Source organism: Lutzomyia longipalpis, chromosome 2 (genome assembly GCF_024334085.1).
Source record: "Lutzomyia longipalpis isolate SR_M1_2022 chromosome 2, ASM2433408v1".
NCBI lineage: Eukaryota > Metazoa > Arthropoda > Insecta > Diptera > Psychodidae > Lutzomyia > Lutzomyia longipalpis.
In genome coordinates this window covers 1,830,159-1,852,636 of record NC_074708.1, presented here as the reverse complement: position 1 = coordinate 1,852,636, position 22,478 = coordinate 1,830,159, and the positions used below count along the sequence as shown (strand labels likewise).

Here is a 22,478-nt window from a genome sequence, read left to right as displayed (position 1 = left end):
AACAATGTAATAACATAATTAAATGAAAATTCTATAATTTTGCGAAACAAGAAAGATATTTTGAGACCTCTTTAAGATTTAATATAAAAAGAATTTTTCTAACAATTTATTGAAGAAAATATCTCACCTGACTCCGCATAGGATCCGTGTTCACCTGACACATATAGCTGCCTGAATCGTTTAGTTGAACGTGTGATATGTGCAGTTTCCACGTATTGTGGCCATTGTGTGTCACACTTAATCGTGGATTTAGGGCCACCATATGAGTGTGAATTGCCTTTCAGAAAGAGGGAGAGCATTCACACATTGTTATCACGTCATAGGATTTCTCTTATGATGCTACTCAATGATTGATATTTTAACATCGACATTTGATGATGAATATGTAGGTATATTCTCTTACCAGAATAGCTTTAGAATCAGATTTTATCCATGCCACCCGGTATTCACCTAAATTGTTGGCGACACACGTGAATGAGACATCCCTGCCCTGGGTCACTGTTAGATTTTCTAGGGGTGCAAGGAACTCCGGTTCCAGCTCACCACTGGGTTTCTGGCTATGCCCTATAAATACAGGTGTATACGCACCCATCCCCATATGCTTTTTAGTCATTAATCAAAAGAGGGCTAACATAAAAGGTATATATGTTTTGCGGGGGAGGGGGGGGGAGGGGTGAACGTGAAAAGTTTGTGCTTTTACGTACCTGTAACCAGGGTTAGAAACACCGTGAATTGGAGCAGAATTTTGAGAAAGAACTTCTTGAAGAAATCAACTTTTGTCATTTTAGCTGAAGAGTCACTGAAAAGAAAGCAAAATTGCATCACTTTACGGAGGAACGTTCCCATTCCAATTCTCTTTATTCGTAAGATAAATTTCTTCTTTTTTCTACGTCTTTTCTTTGGTTCCCTAAATGAGGGAATTTGAGAAGTAGGGATACGCTCAATGCTCAAAAGGTATTTCAATTTTAAAAATTCCATAGAGGATATATGAGATATATTTATCATTTTATTTGATATATATTTCCCTTTCAAGCATTGATAATTTTTAAATAAATGTAAAAATTCATTCAATATTCCCTTTAAAATTTTCCAATTGGAAATAAATATATGTAAATGCAAAGTCTAATAGATAGCTGCAGAGTATGGATTAATCAGAAAAGGGAATGTACTGGTAAGTTTCACTTACGGGCTGTGATTCTTCCTTCAGAGGTCAGTCTAAGTGTGATATTTGATGAAGATTTGATGGTGCAAACTCTGGGGGAAGGCTAACTCGCGCAGTGGCTGTGATTCGTGGCGCGAGTTATCCTTCCCCAGAGTTTGCACCATCAAATCTTCATCAAATATCACACTTAGACTGACCTCTGAAGGAAGAATCACAGCCCGTAAGTGAAACTTACCAGTACATTCCCTTTTCTGATTAATCCATACTCTGCAGCTATCTATTAGACTTTGCATTTACATATATTTAACTTGGCCTCTGAAGGAAGAATCACAGCCCGTAAGTGAAACTTACCATGTACATTCCCTTTTCTGCTTAATCTATACTTTGCAGCTATATATATATTTTACCGTTATATTTTACTTTGCATTTATATTTATATACTTTATATACGTTATATATAAGGCGCCCCGCTTCGCGGGGCGCCAAAGGGTTATTGTCTTAATTTGCATTTATATATACATATTTATATACATTATATATAAGGCGCCCCGCTTCGCGGGGCGCCAATAGGCAATTGTGTTAATTTACATTTATATTTATATAATTATATATAAAGCGCCCCGCTTCGCGGGGTGATAATTGGTTGAAATTTTACTTAGCACTTTTATGTACAAAAATAATAAACAACTTAATTTCATTCGTATTTTATTTTATTCCTTGCTTTTATAATGTAATGCTCAATCGTACAATTTTTTGTAATCAAATATTCTTAATCTAATCTAATAATTCTAAACCGCTAACAATCTTCACAAAATTGATTGATTGATTCAAAGAAGGCTTTCGCATTAAATTACCTTGAAAGATACTCATTACTTCTCTACTAGAATATGAACAACAATTACATCATAGAGCAGATTTTTTTTAACAACAATATAACAATTAAACTTCGAGAGTAAGTATGGAGATAGCTTTATCCATGCACTTCGCATTCATCTCGTCTTCCGCCCACACGGCGCTGTTCGATTGCAATCATCCTGAGTTACCAGGGAACCTACGCGATATTTTTTTTTATCATCTGGCCACTGATCTTTTGGGCCGACCACTGTAGTGTTGGGAGCGAAGGAGACATTCCTGTCCGAGCGAGATCTTTTCTCATATCTGCGCTACAGACTACCGAATATCACCTGTCCCGCACACACCATTCACAGAGACATCCCTGACCGAGTGAGATCTTATCTCATATCTACACTACGGCCTACCGGACATCCCGAGCCACAACAAACCACCAGCGGAGACATTCCTGACCGAGTGAGATCTTATCTCATATCTACACTACAGCCTATCAAATGCCGCCGGTCCCAAACACGCACACGCAGGCATTCCTGACCGAGTGAGATCTTATCTCATATCTGCACTACAGCCGATCAAATACCTCCGGTTCCAAACACATCACACGCAGCATTCCTGACCGAGTGAGATCTTATCCCATATCTGCACTACGGCCTAACGAATACCGCCATCACACTGGGCTGAATACAACTCATAACAAGTGGTTCAAATTTTCAAATCCGTAGTCCCACAAGAAGATTAACAATCTTGCAACGAACAGGTGTTTGTTCAACGAGTACAACGTTCTTTACACTGAATAACGCCCATCTCAATTGTAACTCTCTACTGAATACAGTTCATGATAAAATATAAGTATTTAAATTGTGACGTCCTTTGACGGATGAGGATTAGACAAAATGCTGGCTAATTTTAAACAAAAAAGAATTGGAACTCCCAATGTCGATAAAAATTTTTCTTCATTGAACTTCAATGGCCGATGAGCGTTCCGGAAGTGACAGTGCTACTTGGTGGATGCGAAGTCATTCTAAATAAAAACAAGACAAATAAGATTTTTTTCACAATACTACATACCACGGTCACAAATAAGGCCGATTTATAAAGAAAGGTATGAGATCGTATTCTTACCTGTCATGTCATCCGGACCAGATCTAGCAGCTGCGGTGCTCCTCCTACTTGAGGAGGCGGCCGAGGAGATTTCAGAAACCGTGGGCCTCTTGACGAATGTTGCTCAATCCGGCTAGGTAATGGAATGCCGGATAATACAGCTGCGGTGCGCCTCCATTGAAGGAGGTGGCCGAGAAGACTTCCGGAAGTAGTGGTGAATGTGATTTTATTTCGGCTAAAAAATAGGACAAAATAAAGCAGAATAATTTATACTATAAATTACAACAATAATAATATTATGTTCTTACATGTTGTATCGTTAGAGCCAGATAAAGCAGCTGCGGTACGCCTCCTACTTGAGGAGGCGGCCGAGGAAACTTTGGAAGAAGTGGGCCTATTGATGCTGCCCAGTCCGGCTGAAGAATGCTTCATACAGTCCGGATACAGCTGCTGCGGTGCGCCTCCTATGAAAGGAGGCGGCCGAGGAGAGTTCCGGAACTAGTAGCGGATGTGATTTATTCCGGCTAGAAAACGGGACATAAAGTTTTAGATTTTTTTTTTACAATACTACAAAATTCCAATCAGACATTAATTATAAAATAATAATGAAAGCTAGAAATTTTATACATACCTATCGTGTCGTCCAAGCCGGGTCTAGCAGCTGCGGTGCGCCTCCTATGACAGGAGGCGGCCGAGGAAATACAGTTTTTTGGTGGGCCTGTTGTTGGCGATGGCCCAGTCCGGCTGATTTTGAGCCGGAGACAGCTGCTGCGGTTCGCCTCCGATGGCAGGAGGCGACCGAGGAGTGTTCCGGAACAAGTTGTGAGCCGGCTAGAAAATTTAACAAAAACTAATTTAGAAACTTTCTCATAAATACTACAAATAAAACATAAATTATAAATAGATAAATAATAAAATATTATGATAAAAGTTAGAAATTGTTTTCTTACCTCTTGTATCGTTGAGCCGGCGCATCAAACTGCTACGCACCGCCTCCCATGAAAGGAGGCGGCCGAGGAGTTAGTGTGGGGCAAAACTACTAACTAAAATAAACTAAGAAATATACTCATACGCCTATTTATTATTTATTTTAAACAAATTTTAATTTCAATTGCGCATTATCTACTCTGTGGGGAATGGCAAAATAACTCCACTTTCCAAAATATTTTTAAGGTGATCTCTCATTCTTGGTATTATATATTTCTGATCACATGGGTCTTTTCCTAACACATAACTAACTGCATTGGCCATGGCAAAAATTCCGCACATCACATTATCCGGTTGTGGCATAACTTTATTAAATCTAATATATTTCGTTAGTGGTTTCAAATGTGGATGCAATTTACTTAGAATATTTTTAGCTTGTTGATTAAGTACTCTACCATTTAAGGAATCGTAATAATCTATTATATCATTGCCGTTGTACACCGCAAGTGTATAATGTCCTATAAAATTCGGCACATTTTCATTTGTAGCAATAATTTGCAAGTGTCTTCTATTTGGTGGAATTACTGGACATTTACTTCCTTCGTCTACACTACTAAATCCAAATTCAGGGGTAACTTTTTTAAATTCGGGATATTTTTCATTAAGGATATCCATGAAACGGTATATGTGATCTGTCACTACATATTGTGTGGCTGATGTAATATCATAGTCTTTCCAGAAATCAATTACAAAATCAGGTGGCCAACAATTATCGCGTTCTGGTTCTGGAATATTAGTGCCTTTATTGGGTGGATTTATAGGTTTTTCCGGACTCTTATCTTTAACTACTTTCTTACTTGTTGTTGGAGAATCACTAGGTTTAGGGACTTTGACTACTTTAGGTGTTGGTAAATGTTCGGGTGTATAGGACCGTTTGGGTGACTTTTCAATATCTTTATCGGGTTTCTTTGCTTGTTCATTTTCTCCTACTATACAATAAACTGGGCGATGATCAGAGAAATAAGATTCGTATATTCCTGCTGAAAAATTATGTTCCGGTATATTACTCAAAACTACGTCTATTTGACTATCATACTTTGTAGTAGCTTGTTCGGGATTAAGCTTAGTTTCCAAATTATATTCTGCGACGTATTTTAAAAATCTCTTATCCGTATTATTTGCAGAAAGATTAAAATTGAAATCGCCAATAAGAATAATTTCTGAATATTTAGGGATTTTCGAGTAAATAGTTTCGAATGAATTTTTAAATACTTCAAATGGTACCTTCGGCGACTTGTACCCAGAAATAATATAAAATTGTTTTCCGTATTCCAAAGCAAACAAACTCAAGCTAAATTTCTTAGTATGATCGATTCTAGTATCTTCCGCTATTACGTTAATTTTCGATTTATCCTCATTTTTAATCAAACACAAAAGACCTCCAATATTTTCTATCTCATTGTCTTGTCTATATAAAACGTTGTAACCTTTGAAAGACGGAATAGAATAATTCTTATGTGTTTTCGTTTCCGAAAATATTACAATATTGAAGCATTTGTACCATGAATCCGTATCAATATCATTAAAGTGTTTATGCAATGAGACAATATTTTGATAACAAATTTTTACTTTTTTCGGGTCTACTCTACGAACATCTTCAAAAAAGTCTTTAAGACGTTTTTCCGTTCTCAATTTATGAATTTCGTTAATTATCCGTTGTCCACTATGTGAAAGGCGTTGTGGAATAAATGTTCCAATGATATACAATCCATTTAGTGATGTTACTCTACTAAGTGCTACATACGTCATGCACAATGTAATTCTTTCTAGTTTAGTAAAATCAAGACATATAGATTGGTACGTTTGTCCCTGACTCTTATGTATCGTTATAGCTTCTGCCGGCATGACTGGAAATTGCGTTCTTGATATTGTAGTCGTAGTTTTATTATTCAATCTAAAAACGAAATTGCATTTCTCAAGTGGTACAAGATTTTCTTTCAAATTATGCTTTTTAAGATAATTTTGATACCGCTGCTCTTTTGTAATTTTCTTACCGACACGATCTTCAAGAAATTCTAGCCATATTACACCTATATTATTTTTTGAATCAAAAGTTATATGGCGAAGTATACCTGCAGCTCCATTAACTAGACCGTCTGAAACATCGATATTTTTAATAATCATATATTTTATACCCAACTTCAAATGCAAGGTATGGACAGCTCCAGCGCTTTTACTTGGATCTCGATTTTCTATATCTTTAAGGATTTTATTTTGTTCATTTTCACTTTTAGGTTTAGACTTTTTGTCGCTCATTACTTTATCTATAGCTACAAACGTATGTAGTTCTCCTGGATAATTTGCAATTTTTCGTTCGTTAAACTCATCTACATTTCTACGAGTAGCAAACAATCGTATTGCTTCCGGTGGAACTTCATTTACATTTTTAACCGTTCTAGATCTAATAAGACTTATATCCTTTTCTGTCATTTTTCCAATGGCCAAGTTATTCAATGCATTCGTAAAGTTCAAATCATCTTTTTGACGCATTATTTCGGTTAGTTCAAAATATTTAAATTCCTCCCAAAGTGGATTTATATCTAGTATACCTGCATTACTTTTATCTGGGGCACGAAATATGGATTTATCTCCAACAGGTGCTATTTGGTTAAGATCTCCTACAAAAATAACTGATATTCCGCCAAAGCTTTGGTGAACTCCAACAATTTGTATTAGTCGCTGACTAACTTTCACTGAGGTATTTGAGCCTACCATTGAAACTTCATCAATTACAATTAGTTTCACGTCTTTAAATTCACAACGAATTGTATTTGCAATATCTTCTGAAAAGTGGTCAATATCTACGGGGTTTTGGGTATTAGGTAGAGCAAAAGCCAAATGTAGGGTCATTCCATTAATCAAAAATGCTGCCATGCCACTTGGTGCACAAAGCAATACCTTCATAGATTCAGGGTTACTATTGGGCAAATTATCGAAATGATGTGTGATTAGTTGATACAGGCAATTAATTACACGGGTTTTACCTACGCCAGCAGAGCCAGAAAGGAATATACGTATTGGCAAGGTATTTGATGTGAAACACTTGTATATGTGCATTACAATTTGCCTTTGTTTTTCATTGAGGGATTGCATATTTTGGCACAATTCTTCTTTAGTAATTCTAACTGGAGTAATGTACTTACGCGGTTTTTTATCACCGGGCTTCTCTTCAGGAGGTGTAAAATGAAATTCTTGGGACTTGGATACGGGTTTGTTCACAGGATCATCATCATCATCGTCACTGTTTACATCACGAACTTTTCCCATAGCTTCAATTACTTCTTCTTCAGATATAAAATTAAATTTATCTCGCACCTGTTTTATCGCTTCGAAATTTTTAAGATAAATTTGCTTACAATCAGCATCTTCAATTTCAGTCTTTTCATCTCTAAATGGAAAATACAACAAACATTGCATACGATAGTATTGGTGTTCATCCTGAAGCTTATCATATCTCTTAAATCTAACAATTTTTGACCTTTTCCTTACACTTATGTCTTTCTCATCATCACTATCATCCTCTTCTTTGCTTCTCTTAACCTCAGTATAATCTGCTGCATATTCAATCAAAGTTACATCATTTAGTTCTTGTTTTCTCTTTTGATACTTTTGAATAATATCTTGAGCAAATATATCTTTGGAATCTGGGGGTAGTTGTCTCAATTGTTTTATCTGTTTCAACATTCTTGTTCGCTCATTTATAGGTCTAGTATTTATGTAAACATTTGATCTACTACATTGAGTCATTGGAATTGACAAACAATAATAAGCAGCTTCTTGAGCACTTACTAGTTTACTATTAAGAAATGCACTTGCATATTTACGCATCCTTTCTTGCAATGTATAATTCTTGTTTACTTTGATCTCATCAGAAATGTCTTTCAAAATTTTTGCTAGAGCTGAGTCAACTTTTGTTACATAGTCAACAAGGTATTTTGCCAATGCATATACTTCACATACAGGTTGAATGTCCATATTTGATTCAGTATAATTTAGAATGTCTTCATTATATGCATTAATATTAACTTCCATAGTGCTTCGTTTAAGGAACACACGAGGTCGCTTAATACGAGATCTTATTGCTAATATATACTTTTCTCTGGTAATACCAAGTTTTAGCATAAAATCATCAAAAGACATATCAACAAATTTTAGTGAAAAGTTCTTAACTTCATTTTCAATCTTTACATATATTAGCTTTAGATTTTCTAGGTTTTGTAATTTACTCTCTTCTTCAGTAAAAGGCCACAAAATTTCAGTTTTATCCATAGGTGGAATAGGGATATTAAATCTACATCGTTTTCTCTTTCCTTTGTAACATGTTTCAGAATGCCTATGCATTTGTCTCTTGATTAGAGGAAACTTTTTAGGGTCTTTGTATTTGCATGTAGCAATTTTATCAATGAATTTAATAGTTTTTTCAACAGATTCAGGGTTGTTTTGGTCAAAATCAGGGATATCTTTACACCACAATAGTATGTGCATATGTGGACTTCCTCTCATTTGAAATTCAACTCTTTCAAAATAATCAATAACAAAATTATCTCCAAATGGACCACATTTTCCTGGTTTTTCGTTAGGATCAATAGTCAACATTTTCATCAAATTCTTAGACTTGTTTGAAAAATATCTTACACAAGATACGGGATCATTTTGAATCATTAAAGTTCTATCGGCTTTTTCAAGATTCATACTTTCAGTGGGTGACAATTTTTTTCCTGATTGTTTTGCTAGATTTTGCAATAGTTCTGGACAATGCATTTCAGAACAGGTAATAGTAAGAAACAAATGTGGTTTACCCAATTGTCTAACCATAGCAAGAATTAATTGTTGTTTTTCTGCATTGTATGCAGGAGTAAGAGCATTATTTTTAAGGAATCTAAAACCATCATCAACTTCAACTAGTTTATCCATTTTTTTATCACTAAGTGCATCACCAGCAGTTACATCTTGAACATTTTTCGATTTTCTCAGACATGTGTTTACTGTACTTGTAACAGAATTTCTCAATTTAACACTAGTCATGTACAATACTTTCTTTGGTATACGACATCGTGGATCTTTTCTACGCAATTCTGATTTAACACGTTGATGGTAGTAAATTTTTTCAATTCTATATTTTTCTCCACAATATATCTTTGGAAATGACAATTCTTCTAGGTTTTTATTAGAATCAAAATATATAGGTTTCTTGCCCTGTCCAGGTGCCATAATTTTAATTTTGCTTGCTGCTGCTTCATATGCATCTAGATCAAGAAGCATTACATCTTCATTTGGTATTGGTATATTATCATCATCTTCAAAAATATCTACAAGTTTTCCTTTATCTTCTTCCTTTTCAATTTTAATCTTCTTATTAAGTTGGCTAATTGGTTTTTCTTCTTTTTCTTTTTCTTTATTTACATCTTCAGTACTTTCTTCTTCATCACGTTTTCTCTTATTTAAAGGAGACACACAATCGTCTATAAGTTTTGCAATTTTCATTAACATATCATCTTCAGAGTCACTATTATTTTCGTTATTTTGTATTTCTTCACACATTTCAATAGAGATTGATGGGTCTATTGGAAACATTGATACATCTTCTGTTTTAAGTATATTATACAAATGATCTCTCATTTCTTCAATTTTATAACAAAGATTGCTTGGATCAATATTATTTAGCAAAGCTACACTATTTGCAATAGCATGTACGCCACAGGAATAGCTATCATTTTGTTGACAAGTTTTCATGTATTTAATTGAATTTTTATTTTTCATTGTTGTTGGATACATTTTCTTCAAAAATTTCAAACAAATTTCATTAAGACTTTTCCAATCTAGAGAGTCATATACATAAATGGTTTTATTTTTGTGAACAGTCGTAACCCAATGACCAATTTTATCATTTCCTTTTGGTTCCAAAAACAAAATTTGTACATTTCTCTTATTTCTTCCTTTTGCCTTTACATGTTTTAGGCCCATATCACATATAAAATCTGTAGGAAACATATAATTATTTGTGTAACATTTATTTATAATATCTATAAATCGAGTTATATGATGGTTAGTTACATAAACTTCGGTATTTCGAATATCTTGTATATTCCATTCAGGAATTGGTTCAAGGGAAGGTGGTTGAGATTTCGTTTTACCAGACAATGTAAATATTTCAGGGGGATCTTCTTTCTTTTTAGGACTTTTAGTTTTTCTTGGGTCATTTTCTTTTCCATCTTTTACTTTATCAGCTGGATCACTTATAAATTCAATTTCCTTATCTTCTATATCTTTCAAATAATTTGGATCTACTGTAATACCTTCAGATTTGTAAAGAGGTGTATTTATAAGATAATTTATAGCTTCCAAAACTTTCTTTATTCGTACCGTTTCAAACATATAGTGATTTTTATAATCTTCATGTCTCTTCAATTTGATCTGTACTGTACCCATGTTATCAAATCTTCGGGGCAAAACTTTAACCATGTCATTGATTTCAACTGGTATGTGAACAACACTACCTTTTAGACCTTTCTGTGGATTCAATGCATATTTCTTCAATTCTCTAATTTCCATAAAGTTAATAATAGGTGCTACCATTCTCTCTTCCAAATCACTCAAATCTTTAAGACAATCTGGGATTTCGGGAAACTCTAGACCATTTTTAATCGCAAGAGTGGGCAATTTATTTCTATTCAAATACAAGTGACATGTAGTACAACAGTATTGTGAAATTTTGAGAAAATCTTCAAGATCAGATTTATTTTTATATTTACATCTATCAATATTCAATTTCTTTACATTGTGTTTGAAAAATTTACCTTCACAACATCCACAAATAAATTCAGTTACTTGTTTTCTCTTTGAAAAATATTCCAAAAGAGTTCGATTTTTGTCTTTCATTTTCTTAATTTTCATTTTAAAATTTTTATTTCCCAAGTTTTTCTTATATTTGTAATTGATCTTAATTTTAAGGGATCGTTTAAGTCTATCTCTAAACATAAGAATTTGATTTTCAAATTTAGTTTGATCAACACCAGAATATTTAGATTTGATTTTCTTTTCAATTTTTTTATCAATTTTATTTGAAATTTTATTTTTCTTTAAATCATTCGAAATTTTATTATCACTAGCCTTTTTCATTCTCATTTTTCTCAAAAAATTTTCTTTTTCTCTGAAGCTTAAATCTTTACGTGATTTTAAATGTCTCTGTCTTCTTCCTTCATTATCAATTAATCTCTTTTTGTTGTCATTTCTTTCAAGTCTTCGTTCAATTTTCCTCTTTAAATTTTCATGGGTTCTCTTAACTGGGTCATTTCTCTCTAGTTTATGTCTTATTTTTCTACCTATATTTTCACGGAATCTATTTTCAGGGTTTTTTCTTTCTACTTCAAGTTTTTCTTTCCTCACTGTATTTTCAAGAAATCTCTTTTCATGGTCTTTCCTTTCTACTATATGTCTTTCTTTTCTTTCTAAATTTTCAAGGGATCTTATTCTTGGGTCTTTCCTTTCTACTATATGTCTTTCTTTTCTTTCTAAATTTTCAAGGGATCTTATTCTTGGGTCTTTCCTTTCTACAATATGTCTTTCTCTTCTTTCTACATTTTCAAGGGATTTTTTCTTTGGATCTTTCCTTTCTGTTCTATGTCTTTCTCTCCGATCTAGATTCTCCATTATTCTCTTTGGTGAAATAGATCTATTTTGTTTATGTGCTTGTCGTCGTCTTACATTCTCATTCATTTTAAATGCTTTACTTTGCGATCTCAAAAAACTTTTATAATTTCTATTGTACTCACTCTTTTTATCGATAAGTATTGCATCTTTGGAATCCAAATTTTTTTTTGCGTTATTTTCCTTCTTGGACTCAAAAGTTTTAGATTTTTGTACATCATTTTGCATTTGAACTTTCTTCTTTAAATTAAATTCAATTTTTTCACTTAAAACTTCATCTTCATCACACTCTTTAGCTGTTACAAGTTCACCTAATTTCGTTAATTTAACATTTACCGGCTGTATTGAAAAACGAATCATTCCACTGTATATCAAATTTCCATACAGAAAATTATACTTCAAAATATGAAACAAGGAAACAAGTTCAGAATAACCACATAATGTAGACGTACCATTTTTCTGAACAAATTGACCAAAGGCACCACGTGGATGACTATCAAAGTAATAATAAATATTATTAATCTTGAAAATTGCCACTGATATTGAATTAGTTGTAGTAATTACTCCAAATTCAAAATAAGTAAAAAAATGCTGCAGTGCATATTCAAGGCTATATTCTCCACCACGTCCAAGAATTTCACCTTGCAAACCAAAAAATAATGTATTAACTTCTTTACCATTTTCCAAGCTTTCAAGCTGAATGTTAATTTTGGTGTTTAAAATATTAAATTTATCACAAACTTCTTCTACATTTAGATAAGATTTTGCAATATTTTTTGTCTTACGAGAAATTACGTATATTTCATTACCTTTTAAGAGAATATCATCCATTGTACTCGTTAACCAACTTGATATAGGAACGACATGAGCATATGCAATTGCTGCAATTGAATTTGCTGTACATTGATTATTATTAGAATATGAACCAAAAAGTGCAATATTGTCTTGACTATAGGAACCATGAACAAAGTAGCATGGGGCAATAATGTTAAACTCTTTATAATAATTTTGATCTTTAAAAACATTTTTCTTATTTTTCTTCGTAAAGCCACCGCCAGATTGCAACGCATAAATGTTTTGGTCAGACTTTTTATGTAAATTTAATTGTGGTTCAATTGATAAGGAAATAGATGGTACTGTTCGAGCTCGAGTAGTATTGTCTGAGTTTTGAGGTATTTTGAAATTTTGGCTGGAAAAAAAGTTTTTGGTTAGATTCAATTGCAAGGCCGTAGCCGTTTCCCCGACGGAGTCGGGGACTTCACGCCCTACAGCTAGGTAGGGGGCGGAACCAATCGCATCAGATTTTAACCTGTAAAAAAATAATTTTGTACCAAATATCTATGTTTTTTTTAATATATATAATTGACGTATAAAAAAATAAGATTTTTAAGAAATAATTAAAAGTACAATTATTTATTCAAAAGAAAAAAATTATATAATTAAATATAAAATATATGTATTTACAGTCAGGTATTGGTTAGCGTGACGTAGGTGGCACTCTTCCCTCCCATTAAAAATAATCAGCATAAGGAGTATATCCGATGTGGCACTAACTAACCATTACCTGACTGTATACAAAAAATCTATCATTACGCGTCGAGTTATAATAGTTGGTGTTCCACAACGTGTAGAAATTGATTATGGGTTGAAATAGAGTTTTAACCAGAATTGGTTGGCATACTACAATCGTGGCATACCAAGTATTGTAATCGTCGGAAAAATCGACCCCTCAGATCCGCCTCGAAATTGATATGAGCAGGTTTCTGACATCCCAGATTACGAAAATGGAGGTGGAAAAATTTTGATCCAGCCGTCCGGCCTGCCGGACAGGACTCCAAACTTTGCCTTATATCTCAAATCTCAAAAACGATAAGAGATAGAGTCTTCCGTTTTTATTTTTTCGCATTTTCGAAATTCAAAATGATCGCCATTTTGTAATATTTTGAAATACAGCCAAACAATTTACTTATAGCAATAGGTTTGAGGTGTTTTCATCAATAATTTTTACTTAAATATCGGTCAAACGGTTTAGCAAATATGGCGGCCTACAGCAAAAGTGCTTTTTCGATAAAACTCGAGAACGGCTTAACCGATTTTGACCAACTTAAGCTCAAATGAAATATTTCAAGAAGCCGTAAGTTTTTTTTTTGAAAATCAACAATTTGATGGATAAAAATGGTCATATCTCTTGTTTTCTAAGATCTTCAGAAATTTCTTGACTAGTTTTGGGAAGGTCTTGAAATCTTCTATATAATAAAGAAAGGATTTCGTGTCTGTACAGCTATACAAATCTACACCGTTTGACCGATCGTGATGAAATTTGGTACAGAGACTCCTTATATCAGGCGCTTTCGAATGGCCGTATTCATTTCCCCCCAAAGCCCCCCTTCAGGTAGCCCCCATATAAAAGTCATGCATTTTTTGCAAATTTTTGAATTTCGCGCCCGAAATGTTGTATGAAAATGATTTCTTCTCTTTGCAAATTTTTTCTTTTGGGAACTATAAGTGGCCCAAATCTGCCTTTAAACCATCATAATTTATTTTCTCTCTGAAATTTGCGCGAAGCGCAACAAATCCCCGCGAAGCGGGGCGAGGTAAATTGGAGCGAAGCGACAATTTACCTCGTAAGCTATAATTTCGGATATATTATGATACTTTTCAAGGTCACCTCTAAAACAAAAAATTGCTGTTTTTTGTTTTATCTAAAAAAGAATTTGGCACTTTTTGCCCTCAAGGACTGGTTCTAGAGGTTTCTGATGTTCTAGAAAGTTATAGAGAATTGCAAAACCTTTAATTTGATACCAAATTGAGCAAAATCGGACAATCCGTTCAAGAGATATGGCTCTTAGAACTTTTCAAATTCAAGAATTTTTCAAATAGTCATATTTTCTAAACGGCGACATAGAATTTCTTCATTTTCGGACTGGTGTTAGATGTTGAGTCAGGCTACAACACATCAAAATTTAAAAGAAATCGATAATGGGGATTCGGAGATATTGCCCCTTAAAGTTAGGCAATTTTTGTTTTTGATTTTAGCGCTTCTTGCGGATGTTTTTGGAATTTGAAATGTTCTAGACAGTTGTAGGGCTTCTCAATACCTTTCATTTGATACCAAAATGGTCAAAATCGGTCAAGCCGTTCTCAAGTTATATCGAAAAAACACTTTTTACTTTAGACCGCCATATTTGCTAAACGGCTTGACCGATTGTCAAGTATGAATTGTTAATGAAAACGTCTCACTGAGCCCTACAACATACTAAAATTTCAGACCTTTAGCTCTAAGGAAACTGGTTAATGGAATTTTAAAATGGCGGACGGCGGCCATATTGGATTTTAAAAATGCGAAAAAATGAAATTTTACACCCACATTTCTATAGAAAACTTCAACCCGAAGCCTCTGTCTCTTGCAGTTCTTGAGATATAATCAATGCAAAATGTCGACCACCATTTTCCTGGAATGTCTGAAATGTGTTCATACCAAGTTTGAGCCCGATCTGAGGTGGTCGGTTTTTCCGACGATTACAATACTTAGTATGCCATGATTGTGGTATACCAACTAATATTCAAATACATTTTTCATTACTATACACAAGTGTACCTCCTTATAGTGAAGGCCCCTATTATTTATTGAATGTAATGAAAATGAGTCAAAATTTATGATTTTTTCGGTGGAATTTCCCAAGCACCATAATTCCACTGGGAAAGAACCATTCATTCGACTCCAAGGGGATGATACGTCCTTTAAAATACATATAACTTGATGAAGTAATTTGACAGCTTGACTTACAAAATGTATAGAAAAAAAATGTCGATAGTATCGATATTTTACCGAATCGCGAGATATTTTTTTACTTTTCGTTCATTAATAGGTCGATCCGGTGGTGAAATAGGGATTGATCGAAAGCTAATAATTAAATAAACTTTCGAATAGGGGTGGAATTTTGTAAATTAATCCCTTTTTTTCTGACCGGTATCGATCGTTTCTTCAAAAATATCGGAGTCAGGCAGTCCCTTATTCGACTCAATGGACTCAATTAACCTGACAATATTTTTTTTGCAAATTTTCGATAAAATAAAACGGAAAACTTACCTGATGCGAGCCCCTGGACTTCCTCCCTGGCCAGTCTTCTCCTTGACACCACCTTCCATCGCACAATTCACTTATTAAAACTCCTTTTTATTTAAAGAAAATTCCTGCTCGTAGAACGTGTTTTCTTTTCTTCACTTCTAATTTGACATTACAAAAATGTTTCAATGAACAATAAAACAAATAGTAGAAATACTCATGAAATGAGCATGAAATTTCAGTTGAACAAAAATAAAGTTTATTATACATAAAGTAATATACGTACATAAATAAATATGCATAAATAAATAAATATGCAGATTTAATGGAATATTTTTTTATTTATGTATTTATAAAGATGATTTATAGGAACATGGAGTTATATAATCAATCCCAAAAAAATTTTGCAGAGAAGAAATCATTTTTTTTTCGCTAAATCAAAGTTATGCTAAACAGCATGAATTTTATACAAGGGTTATCTGAAGGGGAATTCGGGGGGGGGGATTCAATGGCCATTTGAAATCGTCTGACACTTAGATTTAAAAGTTTTAGAAATAAAAAAAATTGATTTTAGCGATATCTCAACTTTAAAAGACAATATCTCGAGAACGGCTCCATAAATTTTTCTAATTTTTTTTTTTGTTTAAAAGGTATTACAGTTAGTTATACCATACTGAAATTATAACGAAATGCATAGTTCAGTTTTTGAGATATTTTGACTTAAAAATTTTGGAAATTCGAATAATTGATCTTAGTGCCTCTTGCGGTCATTTCTCGAAGTTGCAATGTTCTAGACATTTGTAGGGTTTCACGAAACCTTTCATTTGCGCTTGAGTTGATTAAAATCGGACTTGTAGAACCCGAGATATGACATGCCAACTTTGGAAGGCTATATCTCGAGAACGGCGACATAGATTTTCTTCATTTTTGGCATGGAGCTAGATAATATAGTCAGCTATAACATACTAAAATTTGAAGAAAATGCATAGTGCAGTTTCCGAGATATTCATCGAAAACTAATCGAAAATTTTGTTTTTGATTTTTGGCCCCCTAGCGGTCACTTTTGAAACTTCGGATGTTCTAGAGAGTTGTAGGGTTTGCTGAGATCTTTCATTTGACCCCAGGTTGATCAAAATCGGTCAAGCCGTTTTCGAGTTATGGTCGATATTCGATGAAAAATTGTGGCGGCCATATTGACTAAACGGCTTGACCGATTTTCGAAAATGAGGTATCGTTGGAAAGGTCTTGATGACCCCTACAACATATCAAAATTTCAGATTTCTAGCTATAACAGGGGCTGAGATATAGGCAAAACAAAATTTTGAGGTTATTCAAAATGGCGGATGGAGGGGTGGGGGGGTGAATTTGACTTCACCATTAGACGACATCAGGCCGATATACTAACTTTGCCGTTGACCGCAAGTCTCTATCTATTACCGTTCTCTTGTAATTAAGCGTCAAACTCCGGCCGGCCGGCCGGCCGGCCGGACGGCCGGACGGCCGGAAGAATTTTTTTTTGACATACGTTTTTTGGAATGTGGGGACCCTAATTCGTGCTTATCCCGAGTTTGAGCCCGATCTGACGACTTTGCATTTTAGGTGGTACACAGAAGCTGTGCTATTCTTTTCTTCGAAAGAATCACAGCTAAAAATGAGAGGATAATTAACACGGAGCACCTGTGGCCAATCAACATTTATGTAGGTAATTTATACATATTTGCTATACTTGCTGTGCTAATTTTTTTGTTCATTAATTGAAGAATAAACTTTAAAGACAGGGTTAATAATTAATCGTATTAAACATTAACAATTTTTGGGCTAAAAATGTCTCAAAAATAGAAGTTAACTTTCCTTCAAAGGCTGTGGACAACTTTTGAGAGAATGCCAAATAAATCTTTTGCACTTTTAGCATACAAAAGGTATGGTAGCCTTTATGTGCTACCAGCACATAAAGGCTTAAAAAAAAAACAGAATAAAAAAAACAGCGAAATATTTTATCCAATTCATCAGAGAATTCTTGAACACCTTTATCATTTCATAATCAACACCATTTTATAACGTTCCCTACTTAAAAATTCAAAAACGTGGAAAAGGGGTTGAATTGAAATGATTCGGATGAAAAGCGTGAGCGTCGGTGAGGGTATTAAATGACACTCAATTAAGCGGCAGGGAGCTTAAATTTTAATTATGTAATTAAGCATACGATATAAAAGTCAATCACACGCGACATTCCTCATTAATACGTTTCACATAATTCAGAGGCAAATTTTCATTTAACTTAAATAATAATTCTTTCAAGGCGACCATTTTCGGGGTGGTGCGTTCGCTCTGTCAAAAGTGTTTTGCAAAATAATTAAATTGTTTAATATGTATCTCTGGGAGTATTGTTTCACATAAAATGTGCTTTAATTGACGCTTAAAGTGGTTGAATGGAATGTACGATGGATTTATTATGGTGAAATTTTAATGTCCTGCATTTTATAATAAAATTTAGAGAGCTTTTGTGGAGCTTTCGGGCAAAGGAAATGAATTTTTCAGGCAAAGAAAAAATCTTTTTTTTTATATATAGAGACATTTGTGACATTTCTTCACACAGACCATGCACTTTTATAGAAAGTTTTATTAGGTTTTTTGTCCTACAATGTTGGTATACATATTTGTAGCATAACAGGTATATATAATACAATACTTTGATTATAACAAAAGTTCAGCTGCCAACGGGGAAAAATGTTGTTAAGTTCCCATCTTGAATATTTTCTTATGGCAAAGGAGAAATTTTCGCTGTACAACTTTCACTATGAGATGCATTGCAACCGTGACAACCTATCTCATTTCATGGCAGACAACTCCAATAGACCGGATATTTTGGGAAGAAACAGAGGAAATTATGAGTGGAAGAAGAGGAAAAATCAATTTTCTACCCTCACATTGTTATTTCCTTATTCAACATTATTTTATAGGTATACAACATATACCCCATATATGTACGTACAGTCCCCTCCATTGGATTGTGACACATTGTGGAGATTCAGGGTAATTTTCATTGTGCAATTTGTTCCTCGGGATTTAACTTTCGGTATGGTGGAAGCAGAAGGAAGCAAAAACATTGTTTAATTATCGTAAAACTTAATGAAAGTCGTCTGGAAGAAGTTGTCGCCTTTTCCCCGCAAGAAGAATAAAAAAAATTCTCTGAATTCTTCATACATATAAGAAAACAACCTCAGAAAATGACACCAAAAAACTTTCATTCACACAGGGAAAGCCCAATGAAAATTTCATGGGTTTTTCGACTCCGGAAACTCTCTTCTCATTAAAAATCATATTTTCTCGTTTGCAAATGCACTCTGACACCCCGAAATTCTGCCCTAAATACCATGTCGTCCTTTAAATGGAAAAGGAGAGGGTGTGGTGGAGTCGAATGAAAGCACCATCCTGACAATTACAGCACCAAGTTACCCTATTTGTGTGTGAAAGAAAAAGCTCTCGCCTTGTCTTTGAATAAATCTCCATTAAAATAGCAAAGGAAGAGAAGAAAAAAAAACATTGATTACTTTCTGATGAAAGATTATGTTCATGGATGGGAAAGAGTTCTACTGGCCTCTTCTTCTCCTCAATTAAAGTGGAAATTGTTTAAAATTCCACCACTATACTTGACGTGTGCGCACGACTTGAAAGTAAATCATTTCCTAAATTAACTATCTTACTATCTAAAACTATTCGTAACTCTCAGTTTTTTTGTTACTTCATGCACTGTAGAGTAGGTAGAAGAAAAAATATCTAGTAAAACACATTTTTGTGTATGATGAAAAATTCAATAAATTACCGAGAGAAATTAAAAGTTGTACGTTTTGTTCCGCGATGGTTTTTTTTTGTTGCCTTTCGGTGGATTTCCAATTAAGTGGAAGCCTCTAAAGTGGCACGGGGGGGGGAGCACGGGGGGTTTTCCAAACAAAGTTATGTAAATGAAAATATCCCGTAAAATACGAAGGACTTGGGCTATCTCTCGCCAAAGATTTTTGTTGTTGGCCATTAATTGGATTTCGGGAAAAATTGGATTTTACTTCCAAAATGTCCAAAATCGTTGTATCACATACACTGCACTCTAAATTTATTGAAACATACACAAAAAAAACTTTCTTATCATTTGTATGCTTTAAAGACTTTTTTTAATTTTTGTACCTCATAAATAATTGTGATTTTTTAGCTTTCATTTCTACTTTTGGCAAACAAATGTTCTCTATGCGGAAAACTATGAGAGAGAAAAGGAATTCCAATGAAAATTTATTTTCTGCATTCCATTAGCTAAAGAGAATGCCAAGCCTCATCTCTAAGTACGTGGATTTTCACGGTTTGCAAGTTCAAAGGGGTTGTGTCACGCTGCAAAAAAGAGCAGAGTGGAAAATTTTCAAGTATTTCTCATCTGTTTTCCACCTTTTCACCCCTTTTCTATGGTGTACACACACACACCATATGTTGTTCCCTGTGAATTGTTTAATGTGGAGGTGGGCATAGGGTATGCACAGCACATCCGCTTGCCTTTCAGGTGGATAGTAGTAGAGCTTTCAAGTGGTGGCTAAATTGAAATCCACGTGAAGTGGATTCCTGAAGGTGAGGTGTGCGCCCTGCTAATTTGTACATGGCGCAATAATTTGTTACATACATATAAAGCTAATGTACATAATTTTACTAAATAGGTATAAAAAAAAATTAGGAAAAGAAGTCATAAGTAGCTAAGCAATAAGGAGTCAAAGTAAATATGTGCATTTTTCTACGGCACATACCTCTATTTGTTGGAATTTCCATTAAAAATGGAGTGTATTCATTGTGAGATATACACGAAACGATGGTCAGACACAGAGGAATTAGACAGGATTCCAATGGAACATAGAAAGTATCGTTGTACAATGTTATTTTTGGGGATAGTCAGAGGATCTCTGAAAAAGGGTGCTAAATGTTGCAATGAGGCTACTAATGGGAATTGAGGTCAACAAAATGACGTCAAACAGTATAATTTGGCAGCAGATGGACTCCAGGAAATGGTCCTGCTGGAGCAACAAATGATATGCTTCTAAATTGAAACACTCAAGACGGCAAAATGGGGATAATTAAAATTTCCCCTGCTTATTTTTTTTTCGTAAAGATAAACCGGATAAACACTGAGAATGAATTTTGGGGGTATTTTCATCTCTCTCATCTTTTTCTTGTACAGGAAAATACGCAGAGTCATGCCGTGGAATTGTCCTTGGTGGTTTGTGGGATATTTTTATATTCAGAGAAGCTCCTCAGTGCTGCTGTTGGTGGAAAAAAATGTGATCAGAGTTTTACTCCCACACATCTGGGGGCAAAAGATTCCTATTTTTATTTTCCTTTTTTGCACTAAAAAGAAGTGGATGAACAGCTGGGTGGGTGTTTTTTGTCTATTAAATTTGCAAGTCTCATCGAAAATGCATTAAGCACGTGCAAGAGGTTGAGAATAATATAGAATTCTAAAATGGCAAAAGTGCAAGACCAATTCATGTTGAGGGTGGGCGGTACGACACAGCCAAAAAGTCAAGCATTCTACCAATGTTCTAGACTCACAAAAGTCACTTTTGCATTGTTTCAGCAAGGATTGCACTATACAGACAGGATAGTTGGATGCAATAGAATTTTGTTGGAGCTTTTGCATTCATATTACCTGCAGTTTCAATTAAATAAATGTTTTAGAAACAAATAATTAATTTTATAAAAAAACACAAGAAACATAATAATTAATCAATTTATTTGGATATTTTAGCTCCAGAGGAAATTTTCATGGAAATACTCTCCTGCACAAATGGTGGGTTCATGCAAAAAGCTGCGGGAGTGATGTGAATTTGGTCATGCAAGTAAATGTGAAATCTTGCGGGATTCACAATATTTTGGGTGTGTAGTGAGATGTCGTTTGAACGCTTGTGGGAAATTGAATTTAAATTTATCCCTTCTGTTTTCCATCCTCCCGCGCGCCATCGAATCTCTCTTGGGGGGTGGTTTTTTCTGTGCACCCTCAAAGCCAGAGGGATTTGGAAAATGGGGTTGAAATGTCGAACAGTGATTTTTCTCTCGCACCACACCAAAGCTTACCCCATGATGTTTTTTTCTTCTCTTCTTCTTCTCGCCATCCCTCGTAAGATTCAAAAAGCTCTCTCACAGCCACACTGTAGGGGGGAGGGAGAAAATCGAATTGAGTAGGAAAGTGTGCATCATCCACTTGAATCCATTTTATTTCACTTCATCCCAGGCGATATTCGATCTTTTTTTTTCTTTGAGTTTGAAATTTCTCCCAGAAAGTCACCCAGGGAGGTGATATGTATGTGTAAATTTTCTGTGAAAGTCACACATTGTTTATTGACATCTTATGGATTTTCTTCTGCTGTGAAGTTGATTAGAGAGCGAAAGCCATGGAGATAAATTGCTTGAGAATTTATTTTCATTTTCAACTCTATGCGCGCATCCCCAAATTGATCCTATCGCATTTGAAACACTATCTTAAATCTCGATATATATAGAGGAAGTTTAGTGGAGCGCTTTCGTGCTTTTTTTTCCAATTCAATGGGAATCAATGAAGCGTAAAAGGGATGCGCCGGGTGTTTATGGAATTTACTTTAGAGGAGGGGGGGGGCTAAACTTTAAAGAATCCGGAAA

General features: G+C 34.4%; 2 protein-coding genes across 5 annotated transcripts in view; both read right to left on the bottom strand.

Annotated features, from left to right (window-relative positions):
• Positions 1 to 22,478, bottom strand: part of LOC129788538 (lachesin-like) — a 45,315-nt gene that overhangs the window by 5,912 nt on the left and 16,925 nt on the right. For all 3 annotated transcript variants that reach the window (XM_055824704.1, XM_055824707.1, XM_055824706.1), the window contains exons 2-4: positions 705 to 799; positions 404 to 564; positions 128 to 277 (exon numbers count right to left, since the gene is read on the bottom strand). In XM_055824704.1, coding sequence (XP_055680679.1) covers positions 128 to 277; positions 404 to 564; positions 705 to 783 — 390 coding nt within the window. In that variant the 5' untranslated portion in view covers positions 784 to 799. The remainder of the gene's footprint in view (positions 1 to 127; positions 278 to 403; positions 565 to 704; positions 800 to 22,478) is intronic.
• Positions 1,851 to 13,454, bottom strand: LOC129788528 (uncharacterized). 2 transcript variants are annotated; one of them, XM_055824665.1, is made up of 5 exons: positions 4,066 to 13,454; positions 3,747 to 3,946; positions 3,424 to 3,639; positions 3,137 to 3,350; positions 1,851 to 3,035 (listed from the first exon to the last, which is right to left on the bottom strand). In XM_055824665.1, exon 1 carries the CDS (start codon positions 12,578 to 12,580, stop codon positions 4,238 to 4,240), a length of 8,343 nt encoding a protein of 2,780 aa, XP_055680640.1. In that variant the 5' UTR covers positions 12,581 to 13,454; the 3' UTR covers positions 1,851 to 3,035; positions 3,137 to 3,350; positions 3,424 to 3,639; positions 3,747 to 3,946; positions 4,066 to 4,237. The 2 variants fall into 2 exon arrangements, with proteins under 2 accessions (XP_055680640.1, XP_055680639.1); XM_055824664.1 differs by having other exon boundaries at positions 3,747 to 13,454.